Consider the following 18,673-nt stretch of genomic DNA (forward strand, 5'->3'; position numbering starts at 1 on the left):
AGATGGTTAGATATTGTCACTGATGCAATAAACATGGACTTGGACAAACTGCAGGAGACAGTGTGTCAGGGTTTAAAGTAACACCCCCTAATAAAAGAAAACCATCTTGCATGTTGGGTCTTCAGCTCCGCCACAGTGATGGATGTGCTATGATCCATGGAGTCATAAAGAGTGAGACATGACTTAGCGACTGAACAACAATCACAGTTTCATTTAGCAACATTTAATCAACCTTTTAATTGTACTGTTTAGGCTAAAACATTTTGTTGGTATGAATTATAGAGAAAAAAATTATGTTACATTTATATGATTCTATGCAAAGTTCAAATGATTTTAATTATAAAAAAATATTATATTAAGATATTTTTTTGCAAAATCTAAAAACAAAAATGCCAGTACAAGACTTTACCTCTCTGGCAGTAAGGATGTGTCTGGCCAGTTTCACTTTTGCAAAATTTCCCTTTCCAATTGTCTTAAGGAGTCTGTAATTCCCAATATGAGGCTGCTCATCTGCACAGGAAGCTATAGAATTCCTAGAGCGAGCCCCAGACCGACTAGTTCGGGAGGAAATTTCCGATCGTCCTTCACTATGAGAGGTATGCTATAATAAAAATAGGGAAAAAATAGCATATACTGTGACACAATATATTTTAGTACTCATAAATAATTTGATATCAGATTAAGAGACACATAAGAAAATATTGTTTTGCAGTATGTTCGACTATTACAGTTTTTGTTAACAGCTTGTGATAGCCATCAATTCAGATGACTTTAAAGCAGTTCAAGTAACCGTATGTAAGTTATGATAGTCAAATTAAAACTTTGATATTTAAACAGAAAATATTTCTGTTAATAGTTTTGGAAAAGCCAAACAAGCAAACAGCTGATTTGGTTTTTGCAACTTTTTCAGTCTGCCTATTGAACAATTCTAGCTGTTGAAAAGAAGATGGATCACACATGGATTTTATACTTTCAAAAGTATATTCTATATTTCCAATTTTTTCTTTTAAATGCAATATAACTTAATAGTATTTTAACTGAACAGACACTCTTGTTGAATAGTTTAAATCAGTAATACAATACAGGTATTTCTTGCAGTGATCTGGAGAGATTTTATTGATTTCCACCATATTTTACATTTTAGTATAATGTCAAATCAATATTTTGCATAATTATTTAAAATATTTGATAATATGAACTATAACACTTTTTTCCTGTCTGCAAAAAGAAAAAACCCAACCATGAGCCCAATCTCTTTTTAAATTAAATTTGGAGACAAAACCAAGTCATTATATTTATGAATCATTTTCCACTATTTTTCAATCATTGGTACTTGATTTCCAAAGAAATTCAAGTCCTCCCTGTTTCCCCACAATCACTTTTAAATAAAACTTTGCTTAAAGAAGAAATATTGAAACAGTTTTATAACATTAGGCTGGTTCTAATACATGTCCTGTATGACCTTGGATTTTGGAATTTTTATTAATGGTCGATACAATATTATTCATTTACACCGTCATTCAATTTATATGGCTGTCCATTTGTCAAGTGTTTTTATTTTATTCCCACTCAAGGAAGTCTAGGCTCCATCTATGTAATCCTTCTGTTAAAGCACATTTATCCAGAAAACTTTGTTGCCTTTAAGATGGCAAAATAAATTTTATTTTAAGGGGAGCTATTAGTTTCTCTCAATGAATTGTTTTAGTGTTGTAGTCATAATTTGATAATTTATCATTTTACCACTGATAGTCTTAAACATATTTTTATTTTACAAGTGAAATATTTGCTTTAGATACTGTATATAATAAGCATCCATGTAACATCAAAATATTTTCTCCAGCTTTTAAATTATCTAAATTAGACAATTTATTGTATGCATAAACTGGCCATTGCAATATCATGTGCAAAACAAGCTTTTTGAATTTACAATTTTGATCCTATTTTTGGAATTATAATAAAGTGGCACTATCTGTACTATATGAGCCTAGCATTATTGATTCTTCAAATTCTTTCTTATATTTACATTTAGTATTTACTCTATATTTTTATTTATTTAAAACATCTTCTAAACAACTCTGGGTGGCTCCCAATCAAAAGTTAAAACAATTCATAAAATCATAGTAAAATATAAAACTAAATACATTTAAAACATTAACAACAAAAACCAGGTAACAAGTCACACTTATATAATATATGTGCAGTCATAATCTTATCCCAGCACTTGGGGAAAATATTTAACAATTAATTTCCTATATTTTACAATTATCCATACTATTCTACATATCCTTATGCAGTGGTACCTTTACCTAAGAACACCTCTACTTACAAACTTTTCTAGATAAGAACTGGAAGTTCAAGATTTTTTTGCTTCTTCTCAAGAACCATTTTCTACTTACAAACCCGAGCCTCCGAAACTGTAACCGGAAAAGGTAGGAAGCCTCAGTGGGGCCTCTCTAGGAATCTCCTGGGAGGAAACAGGGCCAGAAAAGGCAGGGAGAAACTCCATGGGGTCTCTCTAGGAATCTCCTGGGAGGAAACAGGGCCTCCACCCTCCATGTGGTTTCCCCAATCGCACACATTATTTGCTTTTACATTGATTCCTATGGGAAAAATTGCTTCTTCTTACAAACTTTTCTATTTACGAACCTGGTCACGAAACAAATTAAGTTCATGAGTAGAGGTACCACTGTACTTCCCCCAAATATCTTTCCAATTCTTTTTCATTTTCTAAACTGATGCAGTAATTTATCCATGCATTAATTTCAGTGTTGTTTTCTACATAATAATGAACAATACTGTAATGTACAGTGGTCCCTCGATCATCGCGAGGGTTCCGTTCCAGGACCCCTCGCGATGATCGATTTGTCGCGAAGTAGCGGTGCGGAAGTAAAAACACCATCTGCGCATGCGCAGATGGTGTTTTTATTTCCACCGCAGCAGCGAGGAGCCGAAGATTGGGTTTCCCCGCCGCCTCGCTGCTGCTGCTTGTCCGCGCGCGTGCCGCCCGCCCCCCCCCCCCGCGCTGTTGCTGGGGCCGCTTCTCAGCTGAGAAGCGGCCCTGGGGTTTCCCCGCGCGCGCGCGCGCGCCGCCCGCCCCCCGCGCTGTTGCTGGGGCCGCTTCTCAGCTGAGAAGCGGCCCTGGGGTTTCCCCGCGCGCGCGCCGCCCGCCCCCCCCGCGCTGTTGCTGGGGCCGCTTCTCAGCTGAGAAGCGGCCCTGGGGTTTCCCCGCGCGCGCGCGTGCTGCCCGCCCCCCCGCGCTGTTGCTGGGGCCGCTTCTCAGCTGAGAAGCGGCCCTGGGGTTTCCCCGCGCGCGCGCGTGCCGCCCGCCCCCCCCGCGCTGTTGCTGGGGCCGCTTCTCAGCTGAGAAGCGGCCCTGGGGTTTCCCCGCGCGCGCGCGCGCGCCGCCCGCCCCCCCACGCTGTTGCTGGGGCCGCTTCTCAGCTGAGAAGCAGCCCTGGGGTTTCCCCCCGCGCGCGCGTGCCGCCCGCCCCCCGCGCTGTTGCTGGGGCCGCTTCTCAGCTGAGAAGCGGCCCTGGGGTTTCCCCGCGCGTGTGCCGCCCACCCGCCCACGCCGTTGCTCGCGCCTTACCGGGGCAAGAGGGGGAAGACCCAGGGAAGCCTCTGCCCGGCGGGGAAACTCCACCATCTACGCATGCGTGGAAGGGCACGCATGCGCAGATGGTGGAGTTTACTTCCGGGTTGAAAACTCGCGATATAGCGTTTAGCGAAGATCGAGATCGCGAAACTCGAGGGACCACTGTATTGTAAATCTAAAAGCAAGTAGATTTAAATATATTGATATACTGTATGTCTAAATGTTCTGCAACAGTTTAATCAGGTTTTCTGCTTTTTGTTGTCTAAAACTAAAATGAATTCACTCTCTCCAAATTTAATTATATTAGAGAAATACTGGTGATAGGATAGACCAAGATTTCATGAATATAATTTTAGCCTTAGTACCAATACTAAAGTCTGATTTCTGAACTGGAACGTGTGCTCAGAAATACCATATTTATTAATGTATATGGTTGCATGCCTGAGTATTCTGCAACTGGCTTCAGCTGGCAGCCTTCAGGGCTATATTAAAAAAACAAGATCCTGCAAGTTTCAAATTCGCTCATCCCTACATAATGACTGCTACAAAATCACCAACCTTCATTCAGTGATTGAAGTTGCTTGTTGTTTGAAACCATTTACAAATGTCAACATATCACAAACTACTGAAGCAGCTATCCTTGAATAGTTTTTGCATAGTGTTCTTTCCTTGCAGTGCTCCATTAGACATATTTTAATAGCCCAGGATTTATCTTATAGCAAACTTAGAATGCCTTATTTTTTGATGCATAAGACGCACCTTTTTCCTCCCTAAAAGAGGCTGATAATTAGGGTGCGTCTTATACTCTGAATGTAGCTCTTACCTTGCAGGCTCTTTCATTATTTCTCTATGTCTTTGCAGGGTTTGTTTCATTATCCCAATTTGCTCTGAGTAGGTTCCTTTCCAGCCCGAACCAGGTGCTAACGATGTTCCCAGCTCTTACCAGCTTCCAAGCTCTTTCATTGTTACTCTCTGCTAAGAATGTATTCCAAACCCTGTCTTTGTAGGGTTTTTTCATTGCTTTACTTGCTCCAGATATTTCTTTCCAGCCCTAACCAGGTGCTATTAATGTACCCAAGCCTTTTCATTGTTACTCTCTGCAAAGAATGTTTTCCAAGCCCTAAGTCTTTGTAGGTTCCCCCCCCCCCATTGGTCTAACTGGCTCCTAATGTTTCTTTCCAGCCCTAACCAGGTGCTAACAATGTTCTCAGCTTTTACCCACTAGCAAGCTCTTTCACTGTTACTCTCTACAAAGAAGAATGTTTTCCAACCCCTTGCAGGGTTTTTTCCATTGCTCAGACTGTTTCTTTCCAGGTGCTAATGATGTTCCCAGCTTTTACCGGCTTGCAAGCTCTTTCATTGTTACTCTCAGAATAATTTTTTTAAAGCCCTTAACCAGGGGATAAAATAATGTGCTGAAGCTGACCAGACTAATGGCACTAGCTAGAAGAATACCTGGTAAGCACATTCTTTTCCCTATTTCCCTCCTCCAAAACTAAGGTGCGTCTTATGTTCCGGTGCATCTTATGTTCCAAAAAATATGGTGCTTAGTTTAGCACTTTATGCTACATTCATTGGCTTACTTACAAAATTTATAAAGCTGCCCATCTTATAACCAACTCTAGGCAGCTCTCAATCAAAAATTTAAAAAAAGCATATAGTGGTGCTTTGGTACTCAACTGCTTCAAAACTCATAGAATTTGGTACATGACACATTTTGACATGAAAACATTGTCCTGGTACTCATCCTTTTTTTTGGTACTTGATGCATTGTGATAGGGAAAGGGCGATAGCTATGAAGAATGGACCGGAAGTCAGCCATGCTGAGAAGATTGCTGACAAAAGAAAAGGGAGAAACAGAAAGTCCTTTCTGGCCAAAACAAAGGATCACGTGGTAAATCATGTGGTTTGTTCGTCATTGCTTGTTTTCAGTACTTATTGCAGCTCCCCTAATTAATTAACAATGAGTACCGAGGTACAACTGTACAAAAATATTTAAATTATAGAACCAAATACATTAAAACAATAACACAATGAAACTTACACACAAGAAAGAATGATGTTTCTTCTGCACTCCCTATTTTTCCACGTAATCTCTGTCCCATTCTATGGCCTTCCTCCAGCAAGACACAAGGGCATGTATGCCCTGTTGGTACCACTCCTTGTTCTGGTCACAAAGCCATTTCTGCACTGTGTGAATCACCTCTAATGGCCTCACTCTCTGTGCCCAGTGACTAACTGTACTTCTATCGACTGCAGATTCTCCATAAACTGTACACAAATGTTTGTGAATGTTCCCAACAGTTTCTTTCTCCACAGTGAGAAATACAATGACACACTGCTTGTAACATACATCACTTACAGACACCATTTCAAAACACTGCTGCAACTACTCTATCTGTCTGAAAAAACACAAAATTTACACACACACACTCCTGACAATTCAAATAATGTATATGTAAAGTTTCGTATTCGTACATTACTATAGGCTGAGAAAAAAAATGTAGTGCGTTACTTTCTGGGTGACCCTCGTATCTAATTGAATATCATTGGCATACTGATGATACTGAATGCTGTACTTATGGATGATGTCCTTTAGTAGTTTCACCTTTAAAAGGAGCTATGAAAAATGGGAGCCCTGGGGCAACTCACACTGAAGAGGCCTAAGGCTCAACCATTCCTTCCATACCAACACTGAGACTAGCCACGGAGAAAGAGAGAATCACCATAACAGTGTCTCATACTCCCAACTCTCAAAGCCAATCCAGAATGTTATCACTATTGATGATACTGGAAGTTGCTACAAGGTCCAGGTGGGCTAGAAGGGTCACTCCACCTCTATTTCAAGCCTTCCAAAGGTCATCAACAAGTGTGACTAATGCTGCTTCAATGCTGTTCTCTGGCCTGACCCCAACTGAAAAGGTCCAACTAATTCACTTCATCCAGGGCCCTTTATAGTTGTGCACCAGCCACCCTTCACCAACCTTTCCCCAAAAAAGAAAGATTGGAGACTGGACAAAAGTTGTTCCAATATTATGGGGTGAAAGGATGGCATCTTGAGAAGGGGGTATACAACTGTTACATTCAGGACAACTGTATCATGCCTCCTACAAAGAGATATTAATCACTGCTTGGACTCAACCACATGTCATTTCCCAGGAGGCCTTAAGCAACCAGGAGGGTCATGGATTCAGAATATAGGTGGCAGAATTACCAGTAATAGTTCCAAGGACCCCGTCCATTTCCTTAGTAACAATTGGTTTGAAATCCCCCCCCCCAAAGATAACAAGATTCAGACATATCTCTATTACCTCCAATGGATCTTAACAACTTTCAATTAAGTGAGGTTTATTCAATTTTTTCCACTCCTGACAAAATATTTTGAGCACATCTAAGTGTCTTAAAGTCAAAATGCAAAGAAATACAGGATAGAAAACTGACATTAAAAGTAATATTCTAACAATATTGTCTCACAGAAAAATGTATGCAGAGTATCACTTAAAGTAAGCATACACTGAGAAATCAGCAATGTGTAGGGAAGCATAAGTAGCTGAGATAAAAAGTGACAAACTCCCCTTATAAGAATCCGAAGTAAGGAATTCTAGATAAATTACATAGTCCTAGGTAAATAAAAATGGTAAATTTCACAATTATTTCACTATTCTATTTCAAAACATTCAAGCTTACAAATTTTACTACCTCCTTCATAGCAACTGGATACAATTTTAGTTTCTGGTGAGCTACAATAAAATCAGCAAACAAAAAAAAATCAGCAAACTAGAAACAGAGAAATAAGTTTGATAGTTAATATCAGAAGACGAACAGAAAAAAGCCTGCTTTTTGGACAAAAAAAATATAACCCACCTTTTCACAAATGTTTTCCCCTATAGATGTTCCAGCATCCTTTTTCATTAAGAAATAGGCGTAGTGAAAGCAAGAAGAGAAAAATAAATAGAAATAAACTTGTCAAAAGGGGCAGTTGAATTTTATTAGAGGGATATTTATATATTCTTTTCATTGAAACATATTTCACAAAGTTATAATAAGGACACATTAACAATGATTAAAGAGGACATCATTAACATGCATGATAAATTACTGGTTATTCCACAAAAATACTAAGAGATTAAGATACATGGTTGGTTATAAACTGGCTAAAAGAGAAAAAATATTTTATCATAGAATGGTTAAGAAATGAAACTGCATTGTATTTTATAGGAATTTGTATTTATTGTCCACCTTTAAAAAATTATTTATAAAAACACTTACCTATCATAAATTGTTGGATAGAAAAAAATTCATATATTCGGACCAGGGTCCCTCAAATTGGCAACTTCAACACCCAGAATTATCCAGCCAGCATAGCTATTGAGTTAAAGTCCACAAGTCTTAAAGTTGCCAAGTTTGAAGATCTCTGATTTGGACTATGATGTATTATTTTAACCACTCAGCTATTATAATAATAAGCTCTTTGAATATATGGTCAATCATATCCAGAGATCAAGTTCATAATTACTTCAAAATATGATAATAATAATTATATTATGAACCACTATACCTATACTGCAAATGGATCATGTGTATGTGCCTCTACTCTCTTCCTGGACCGATGAAAACTGTATTTGCCCTTCACACATTCTGCTTACTGAACTGTATAGTCTCTTTTGCAGATAGGTTCAGTAACATGAGTGGAAAATAACATTTTAGGAAAAAGCAGGTGTCCCCAAAATACTGAACTAGATAGTACAGTGATACCTCGTCTTACAAACTCCTCGTCATACAAACTTTTCGAGATATAAACCCGGGGTTTAAGATTTTTTTGCCTCTTCTTACAAACTATTTTCACCTTACAAACCCACCGCCGCCACTGGGATGCCCCACCTTTGGATTTCCGTTGCCAGTGAAGCACCCATTTTTGTGCTGCTGGGATTCCCCTAAGGCTCCCCTCAATGGGAAACCCCACCTCCGGACTTCCGTGTTTTTGTGATGCTGCAGGGGAATCCCAGCAGGGAAATCCCAGCAGCACAAAAACGGGTGCTTTGCTGGCAATGGAAGTCCAGAGGTGGGGTTTCCCATGGAGGGGACCCTCAAGGGAATCCCAGCAGCGCAAAAATGGGCGCTTTGGCTGGCAAAAGGGGTGAATTTTGGGCTTGCACGCATTAATCGCTTTTCCATTGATTCCTATGGGAAACATTGTTTCATCTTACAAACTTTTCACCTTAAGAACCTCATCCCGGAACCAATTAAGTTTGTAAGACAAGGTATCACTGTATTCCTTTCTTTTGCATTGCAATTCCTTATCAAGTACACATAGTCCTTGCTTAACAAGTATTTATTCAGTGATCATATGAAATTGCTGAATGAATTGTAGAACCAGAATGAATGAATGATCTGGCCCTTGAAATTTCTGCCACTGCAGCACTGTGGTCACATGATCAAAATCCAGGTGCTTGGCAGCTCCCACATACTCTTCTAGTTCACCATCTCTTCCTCGGCCTAGTACTAGTGCAAACCACTCCCCCATCAACACCGGCAGAGCAAGCTACCTTATATAAGCAGGGAGCAAACCCCAAATTCACCAGCACTGGTGAGATTATTTATCTGGAGATTGATTGTGTGTGTGTGTGTGTGTGTGTGTAACATATTTTTGCTGAATTGAAAATGAAGAGAGACTAGTATAGATCTATTTTGAGGTTGTTTCCTCTCATCAGCTAGCCATATCCTCACTGGGATTTGAACCTGTAGCCTCTGCCTTGTAAGGCAGAGAATTCGACAGAAAAAACTTATGTATATGTATATTTATTTATTGATTGGATTTCTATGCCGCCCCTCTCTGAAGATTGTATATGTACAGTGGTATCTCTACTTAAGAACTTAATTTGTTCTCTGACCAGGTCCTTAAGTAGAGACGTTCTTAAGAAGAAGCAATTTTTCCCATAGGAATCAATGTAAAAGCAAATAATGCGTGCAAACCCATTAGGAAAGAAATAAAAGCTTGGAATTTGGGTGGGAGGAGGAGGAAGAAGAAGAGGGGGAGGAGGAGATTCGCTGCTGAAGGAAGAAGGTGAGGTGAGGGGAATCAAAAAAATCCAAAACTTTAAGACTTAAAAAAAAAAGGAGGGACTCTGAGGTGGTGAGGAGCACACGCCTCCAATGCACCCGGTGTGAGGCTGCCTCCCATATGCTACCTCCTGTACATTGGCTGCTGCTGCTACTACTTTCTGCCTCTCCCTTCCCATGCTGAAGGGCTCCCCTCTCCTCTCGCTCGCTCACTTTGTAGTCGGCACCTTTCCTTCGCTATGGTGACTCCTCAGCTGCCCAGAGCGAAGGGAGTGTTTCTTTTCTCTGGGCGCTGGCAGAGGTTTATTCCCTGCAGAGGTTTATTCCCTGTCCAAGCGCCCAGAGAAAGGAAGATACTACGTTCGCTCAGGACTGCCTAATCCTCCTCTGGCAGCCCAGAAAGGCCTGAGATGGCCGGGATTAAAGGGGGAATGGCAGGAAACTGGCCAGGCCTTCGTGCTGCTCTCAAATTTCCTGGGAAATTTTTCCGGGCTCGTGTTCTTAAATAGAAAATGTTTCTTGAGAAGAGGCAAAAAAATCTTGAACACCCGGTTCTTATCTAGAAAAGTTCTTAAGTAGAGGTACCGCTGTATATGTATATTTCTACGTATATTTATTTATTTATTGGATTTCTATGCCACCCCTCTCCGAAGACTCTGTCTCTCTGTGTATGTATAAAATTATACATACACATACATACCTACATCTTCTATTGTAATCAAAAATATTGAAAAGTTAACCAAAACTGATTTAGACTTTTTCCTTAATTATACTATAGATAAACAAAAGTTATTATATCCAATAAAATAGTAATCACTCAATGATGTTTGTTAGTTTGCAGCAAGTAACTTTGAATACAAAGAAGGATCTGGTCTTGTTAACTACATAATTATTTTATCTAGTCTCTCCTAATTGACCTTTTGATGTCAAAAACATTTTTCTAAAGCATTGATAATTATTGATTTCATTATATAGATTTTTTAAAAATAAAATGAATTTGAGAAGACATTTTATCTATTTTTTCTGAAACCATGCAATACTATTTTTTTACATATTTTTTAATAATATGTAAGAAGTCAATTTTTATAACAAGATAAGGTATACCAAGATAAGGAATGCAGCAGAAACGTTTCCCTATTTACAACATTTAAATGGTGATTATTAGTTCTACTCATAGTTTATCACATTCTCCCAATATTCATTAGCAAATCCTTATTTGCTAGCAATCTTCAATTTTTTTAAAGGACTTTTGTCTTTAAAACAGAAGCAGGCAAACATTCATTAGCCAAGTGCTATACTTGTTTAAATTACTGGTTTGATGTCCAAATTATATTTGGATTTGTTACAAATTGTTATGTTATGCTGTGAGCCGCCCCGAGTCTGCGGAGAGGGGCGGCATACAAATCTAAATAAATAAATAAAATAAATAAATGGGCCACAATGAAAGATAATTTTAATGCATCCTAGTGAGATCATCCAAGGGCACGGGGTGAGTTACCATCAGTATGCTGATGATACTCAGCTGTACATTACCACTCCGTGTCCACTCAGTGAAGCAGTGGAAGTAATTTGCAGTGTCTGGAGGCTGTTAGGGTTTGGATGGGTGTTAATAGGCTCAGACTCACCCCGACAAGACAGAGTGGCTGTGGGTTTTGCCTCCAAAGGACAATTCCATCTGTCCATCAATTACCCAGTGGGGGGGGATCTTGCCCCCCTCAGAGAGGGTCCACAACTTGGGCATCCTCCTCAAGCCACAGCTGACCTTAGAAGATTATTTCTCGCCTATGGCGAGCGGGGCATTCGCATGGGTGCGCTTGGTGCCCCAAGTTGCGGCCCTTTCTGGACAGGGAGTCACTTCTCACAGTCACTCACGCCATTATCACCTCAATGCTTGACTACTGCAATGCTCTCTACATGAGGCTACTTTTGAAGAGCATTCGCAGACTGCAAATAGTGCAAAATGCAGCTGTGCAAGCTATTTGTGGGCCTGACAAGATCTGCCCATATTTCACAATTACTCTGTGAGCTGCATTGGTTGCTGATTGGTCTCCGGATGCAATTCAATGTGTTGGTTATGACCTATACAGCCCTACATGGCTTAGGACCAGATTACCTATCCCAGAGACTGGTTAGGTCCTACAGAGTTGAATGACTGAGGAAACGTCATCAGGGAGGGGGATTCTCAGTAAATTCAGTCCATAGAGCTATGGGGCTAGAGTAGTGATGGCAAACCTCTTTTTCCTTGAGTGTCCACACCCATAATTCAATGCCTGGGGAGGGCAAAATAGGCGTTGAATTGCTTACCTGAACGCCTCTTCTCGTACGGTGAGCGGGTACAGCAGTCACATGGGTTGCTCATGTCCAATCCGGTGGAACTGAGCCTAGTATTAAAAAAGCTTGCCGGATCCGCCCCTTCCCCAGAATTCGCGAATCCATAGACTAGGCTCAGTTGTGAAGCTCTGTAGTGTTCAACTCTCATTGTTAGAGGAAGAAAGATATAGAAAAGGTAAAGAAGACACATACAAGGGCGGGAAGTGACTGCTGTACCCGCTCACCGTACGAGAAGAGGCGTTCAGGTAAGCAATTCAACGCCTATTCTCCGTACTGAAGGAGCGGGTCCAGCAGTCACATGGGACATACCCAATAGATGGTCCCTAGGGTGGGATTAGCTTGCTATCGTGAGAGATAACGGATTGGAGTACCCTTCTGCCGAAGGCAGCGTCCGCTGAAGCGTAAGAATCAATTTTGTAGTGCCTGATGAAGGAATTTGGCGAGGCCCAAGTGGCTGCTTTGCAGACCTCCTCCAACGGGGCTTGAGTCGCCCAAGCGGCTGAGGTGGCTGCGCTCCTGGTGGAATGCGCAGTGATGTTCCTTGGAACTGAGAGGGAGGCCGACTCATAGGCCTTAGATATAGTCCCTCTGATCCAACGGCCTATTACTGTTGAAGACACTTTGGCCCCCATGACTCTGGGATGATAGGCTACGAAAAGTGCTTCTGACCTCCGAAAGGGTCCTGTGCGTTGGATATATATTCTCAGCGCTCTGGTGAGATCCAGGGTGTGCCATCTAATTGCCAATGGATGGTCTCGTTGGAGGCAGAAGGAAGGTAGGACAATATCCTGAGATCTGTGGAACATGGAACTGACCTTGGGTAAGAAGGTGGGGTCCAGTCGCAAGACTACCTTGTCCTGATGAAATTGACAAAGGTCCTGCCTGATCGAGAGGGCAGCCAGCTCCGAAATGCGCCGGGCAGAGGTAATAGCCACCAGAAAGGCTACCTTAAAGGATAGGTACCTGAGGGACGCCGATTTTAGGGGTTCGTATGGTGCCTGCGTGAGGGAATGGAGAACCCGTGGCAAATCCCAGGATGGATACCTGTGGACCTTGGAAGGTCTGAGGTTGGCTATGCCCTTGAGGAATTCCTGAACTTCAGGGAAGGATCGGAGAGGCTGTCTGCGGGGACCCCCTAGGACAGATGAAATGGCTGCCAGATGACGCCGGAGGGTGCTGGTGGAAAGTCCTTTATGGAAGCCTTGCATAAGGAAGGAAATAATTCTGTGAATGGGGATGCACAGAGGGGAGATACCTTCCTGTAGACACCACTGGTGAAACTTGGACCACGTGTGGTCGTAGATTCGATTGGTCGAGCCCCTCCTGGCCTTTAAAATGACCTCCACTGAATCGGGGTCATGACCACGCAGTTCTAAATCTCTCCTGATAACAGCCAGGCGGTGAGGTGGAACCACTCCGGGTCTGGATGGAAAGAGGCCCCCTGCCGCAGCATATCCCCCGAAACGGGGAGTCGCCAAGGGTCCTGGACGGACAGCTGTTGGAGATCCGCGAACCAGGGCCGGCGGGGCCAATGAGGGGCGATTAAGATTACTCGGGCCCTCTCGGTGAGGACCTTGTGAATCACGTCCGGGAGGATTGGAATCGGAGGAAATGCGTAGAGTAGGCCTGGAGGCCATGGACTCCGGAGGGCATTGATTGCTTCCGCTCCCGGGGATGGAAATCTGGAATAGAAGCGAGGGAGCTGGGCGTTCGCATTGGTCGCGAAGAGATCCAGGACTGGTAGGCCGAATCTGAGGGTGATTTGATGGAACAGATCTTGATGGAGGTTCCACTCTCCTGCCAATCCGCCTGGACGTTGAGACTCCCCGAGATGTGATCGGCTAGGAGCGACTGGAGATGTTTTTCCGCCCAAAGGCCCAACTTGAGGGCCTCCCTCATGAGAGCCTTGGATCTCGTGCCCCCCTGTCTGCAGATATGGCTTTTTGTGGCAATGTTGTCGGTGAGAATGAGAACGTGCCGGTTGGGAATGCGAGGAGAGAAATGCTTCAGAGCCAGGGAGACGGCTCTTAACTCTAGCCAATTGATTGGCCTGGAAGCCTCCTCCGGGGACCACGTGCCCTGGGCTATCATCCCCTGGGCGTGGGCGCCCCATCCCGATAGACTGGCATCTGTGGTGATGACAAATTGATCCGGGCACCTGAACGGGGATCCTCTGTCCATGGCCGGAGACTTCCACCACTTGAAGGATCTGCGAACACTCAGTGGGATGACAATGCGTCGATTTGAGTTGCTGTGCCCCGATCTCTGAAAAGGCAACAGTAGCCACTGGAGTTCCCTAGCATGAAGGCGAGCCCAGGGAATGATGCCTATGCATGACACCATCTTCCCCAAAAGGGAAGATAGGATAACTATGGATACTGAAGGATTAGATAAAATGTTAGAAATTAACTCCACTATACTGAGTTTTCTCTCGGGAGAGAGAAAAACCTGGGAAGATTTTGAATCAATAATGGATCCCAGGTGAGAAATGGAGGTGGAAGGTTGGAGGTGACTTTTATCAAAGTTGATGGAAAATCCATGGTCCTGAAGGACTGACATGGTGACAGCAAGGTCTGTTTTCACTCTCTCTAGGGAGTTCCCATGAATTAAAATATCATCAAGATAACATAAAATGTGGATGGGAGACGCCCGGATATAGGCCGCCAGGGACCCCAAGAGCTTTGTAAAGACCCGAGGGGCCGAGGAAAGGCCAAAAGGCATCGCTCTATACTGGAAATGCCTGCCTTGAAAGGAAAAACGTAAAAATTTTCTGTGGCATTTGGCTATAGGAATGTGAAGGTAGGCCTCAGTGAGGTCTAAGGAGACCATGAAATCTCCTGAGTGAATGGCGGCCAAAATAGAAGACAAGGAGTGCATTTTAAACTTCCTATATTTGATGAATAGGTTTAGTTTCTTTAAATCCAAAATGGCTCTCCAACCTCCGGAGGACTTTGGAACCATAAATAGGATGGAGTAAAAACCTAGGCCCTTCTGACCGGCAGGGACTGGTTGAATGGCTCTGATGGACAAAAGATGAGAAATGGCCTCCTCCATACGGTTACAATCTGAGGATGACCTGGGAGAAGGGCAGGAAATAAAACGTTTAGGGGGAGGTGAAATAAATTCTAAGAGAAGGCCTGTTTGAACAGTGTCAATGACCCAAGGGTCCTTGGAGGTGAGACGCCAATTAGAGGCGAAATGAGCTAGGCGACCCCCTATGGGAATGGAGGCAAGATTACCATCTAGGTTTCTTTGAAGCCCTGTTAGAGGAAGCTCCCCTTTGGAAACGAAACCCTCTACCCCTGGAGTTCCTACCTTGGGAACGAAAACGGGGGGAATACTGACCTGGAGATCTCTGATAGGAAGCCGCTTGATCTTGCTGGCGCCCTGGGCGACGAAAGGACTGCGTTTTGGTAACCTTTTTCGTGGTTGGACCCAAAACCTTCTTCTTGTCCGTGGTCTCCGTGAGGAGTGGATCCAGAAGATCACCGAAGAGAAGGTCACGCTTTAAGGGGCCCTGGGATAACTGCCACTTTTGGCGAACTCCCGCTTGCCAAGGGCGAATCCATAGGAGTCTTCTTGCCGTTGTAGAGGCTGCAATAGACTTAGCAGAAAATCTAGTAGATTGCAAGGTGGCATCAGCCACGTACTGGGCAGCTGCAAAGACCTTGTTGAAGTCTTGTTGACCTCTCAAGTCATCGGGAGGAATGTGCTGTTGAAGTTGGCGAAGCCACAGCAGCATGGCTCTGGAGAAGAAGGAGGCCGCTGCAGAACTTTTAATGGACCAGGAATCAGCGGTGAATCCTCTTTTGAGCATTAGCTCGATGCGCTTGTCCTCTGGGCGGAGGACTTCCTCCGCCTCGCCTGGCACAGCCGCTGCCGAGTGAAGAATCTTGACAGGTTCATCTGGTTTGGGAAAGGATAGAAGCTCTTCATAGGAAGAGGAAAGTTTATACAACTTTCTGTCCTTGGTAGAGGGATTAAGGCCAGAGGCTGGAAAATCCCACTGTTTGAGTAAGGCATCTTTAAACAATTTAGGCATAGGAATTACCTCGTTATCCTCCTGTTCCTCTGTGAAGTAAGGTAAATTCTCCTCCGGGGGATCAGTGGAAGTGGAGGCTTGTTTCTCCTGGGCCGCTAATCCCGTAGAAATTCTAGCTTTGAGGAGGAGAGATTTGAATAGTTGAGAAGGAAAAATAGTAATTGGAGGAGGAACTTTTATTTGGGATTCCTCATCCTCTGATAAGCCCTGAAAAGGGTCTTCATCCTCCTCTACATCCTCATATTCATCCTGGGAGGATTCTGAATCATCCTGAGTAGGAGCTCTGACCGCTGGGGAAGAACCCAAGGGGCGGGAGGAACGAGAAGGAGGAAGAGGTAAAGGTAGCTCATTGATGGAGGAGAGTTTGGCATCAATGGCTTTGGACAACACAGCAAAAATAGATTGGAACTCAGGAGGTAAACTGGAAATATCAGCAGAAATGGCAGAAGAATCCCTAAAGGCCTGGGAGGATCCTGGCTGGGGGGAATCTTCAATAATATCTGGTTCCTCTGGACCTATGCCCCATAGGTTAGGTTGGGGTCTGTCTAGGTTTGGCTCATCCAGAGATAACACAGGGACCCCAGAAGGAGGCAGACTAGAGGCCTCTGGTGGATCTTGGCTACTGATTACTTGGGCCTGCACTTTTAAACGTTTTGCTGATTTGTCATGGATTTTTTGTAGGGCTAGGTCCCTTCTCTTCTCGGCCCTGGTGACCTTGGTCGAGGGGCGGGCCCCTGGAGAAGAGGAGGAAGAGGCCTGGGGGATACTAGTAATCTCATCGCCTGTAGGCCTGGCCTCTCTGGGACCTTTAGTTGTGCCTCTCTTGGGAAAGGTAGCCATAGTCTGACAATTAACAGAAGACAAGGCTGAGCCAATAACTGAATTATAAGGAGAAGATTTCAAGGACTTCCCAAGAGGAATGGATCCTGCTTCGAGGCCTCGAAGCTGCTGAAACGTGAGGACAATCTGGGCAAACCCAGAGTTCGTGCCCCCAAATCCAGCGGGGCCAGCCTCCCTAAACTTAGTAATTAAGTAAACCAAGGCACTCTGGTTGGAGGCTTAGCCGGTGGAGAATTTAGCCTGGGACCCCCAAGGCCCGCTCCCGGATCCACGCGGTGGACTGAGGCCTACGCGGCTGGCAGAAGGCCAACACGAGAGGCCTAGATTTTTAAAAAAGGGCGCGAAGGCCTTCGCGCCGAAAAGATCGCTGCTGAGAATTTCTAAAGGGAAAAGCGATCGACTAAGTCCAGGAGACTAGAAGGCGTCTCACTCCGCAGGAGGTATTTTATAAGCCCTTAAATATAATATATACAATAAATAAGCAATATTTCAATGTATAAATACTTGCACTAGGACCTCCAGGCCAAAGGATTAGAAGAATCCACAAGCGGCCGCAGGAATCGTAACCGGCAAAACCGCCGGGGGAAAAACGAAACCGCAACTTCTCCCAAGTAAAGAAAGCCAAGCCGCGTTTTTTTCTTTTTTTCTTTTAAACGGCTGGCGCAATTAGTGCAAGTAATTAAATAAAGACAATAAATCTTACTACTTTTTGAAGGAAAGATCGAAGGGAAGGTGTTAGAATGTCGAACGAGCTATCACAATACAACCGCAGGATATGCGAACTGAGCGAATTCTGGGGAAGGGGCGGATCCGGCAAGCTTTTTTAATACTAGGCTCAGTTCCACCGGATTGGACATGAGCAACCCATGTGACTGCTGGACCCGCTCCTTCAGTACGGAGAAACATATTTCCCCAGCCCCCGAAAGCCCTCTGCAGGCCGGAAATTGCCTATTTCTCAACTTGTGGTTGGCCCAGTAGGTTCGTGTTTTGCCCTCCCTAGGCTCCAAAGGCTTCCCTGGAGCCAGGGAAAGATAAAAATGCCCTCCCCATTCTGGAAGCCGAAAATGTCATCCTGGAGCCTCTGTGTGAGCCAAAAATCAGCTGGCCAGCATACACATGCAAAATGGAACTGAGCTAGGGCAATGGCTCCCATGCCAGCAGATATGGCTCGGCATGCCACTTGTGGCACCCATACCATAGGTTTGCTATCACTAGGCTAGAGTAAGCCATCCTGGACTCTTCCTTTGACGTGAGGGAAAATAGGATAATTATAAAAGTTATAGACTAAAGGGATTGTGTTGAGGACAGTGTATAGCACAGTACTTAACCGAAGTAGAAAATTACTGCAATAAAATTATAGTTTACAGGCATGCAAATCTAATAAATAAATAAATATACAGTTTCAGCGGAGTTTTGTCACAATGAAATTAATTTTATATGCTCCACAGGACATATAATTACTCTGAATTTCTATTTCTTGCTTACCAAGATGGACACATTTTAATTTTCAGCGGTCAGAGTTGCTATTTTGTTAAACCCCAAAATTATTTACTATTTTGAGATAGATTCTGGAATGATTTGGAATTACAAATACTGACTTTAGAGAGATTATCAAAAATAGAGAGGGCACTTTTTTAATATTGTAGGCATGTAACAAACTTTTGGCAGGTAATTTTCAAAGTGTTAAAAATGTTTGTCCAAACTTGCTGCTCAAAATGTTGAGGCAGCATATCCTCTCAGAGGATTCCCATGGCTGCTTCAAGGACCTCCCATATTGTGCGAGCCAATTTCAGGAGAAATCTCAA

General features: G+C 43.4%; 1 protein-coding gene across 8 annotated transcripts in view; it reads right to left on the bottom strand.

Annotated features, from left to right (window-relative positions):
• MARK3 (microtubule affinity regulating kinase 3) overlaps positions 1-18,673 on the bottom strand; it is an 82,572-nt gene that overhangs the window by 53,538 nt on the left and 10,361 nt on the right. For 4 of the 8 annotated variants that reach the window (XM_070751832.1, XM_070751809.1, XM_070751820.1 and 1 more), the window contains exons 2-3: positions 7,460-7,498; positions 410-601 (exon numbers count right to left, since the gene is read on the bottom strand). In XM_070751832.1, the coding sequence (XP_070607933.1) occupies positions 410-601; positions 7,460-7,498 (231 nt within the window). The remainder of the gene's footprint in view (positions 1-409; positions 602-7,459; positions 7,499-18,673) is intronic. The other 4 variants (XM_070751847.1, XM_070751825.1, XM_070751841.1 and 1 more) reach the window with 1 other exon arrangement.

The sequence above is a fragment of the Erythrolamprus reginae genome, chromosome 1, assembly GCF_031021105.1.
Source record: "Erythrolamprus reginae isolate rEryReg1 chromosome 1, rEryReg1.hap1, whole genome shotgun sequence".
NCBI classification, from domain to species: domain Eukaryota; kingdom Metazoa; phylum Chordata; class Lepidosauria; order Squamata; family Dipsadidae; genus Erythrolamprus; species Erythrolamprus reginae.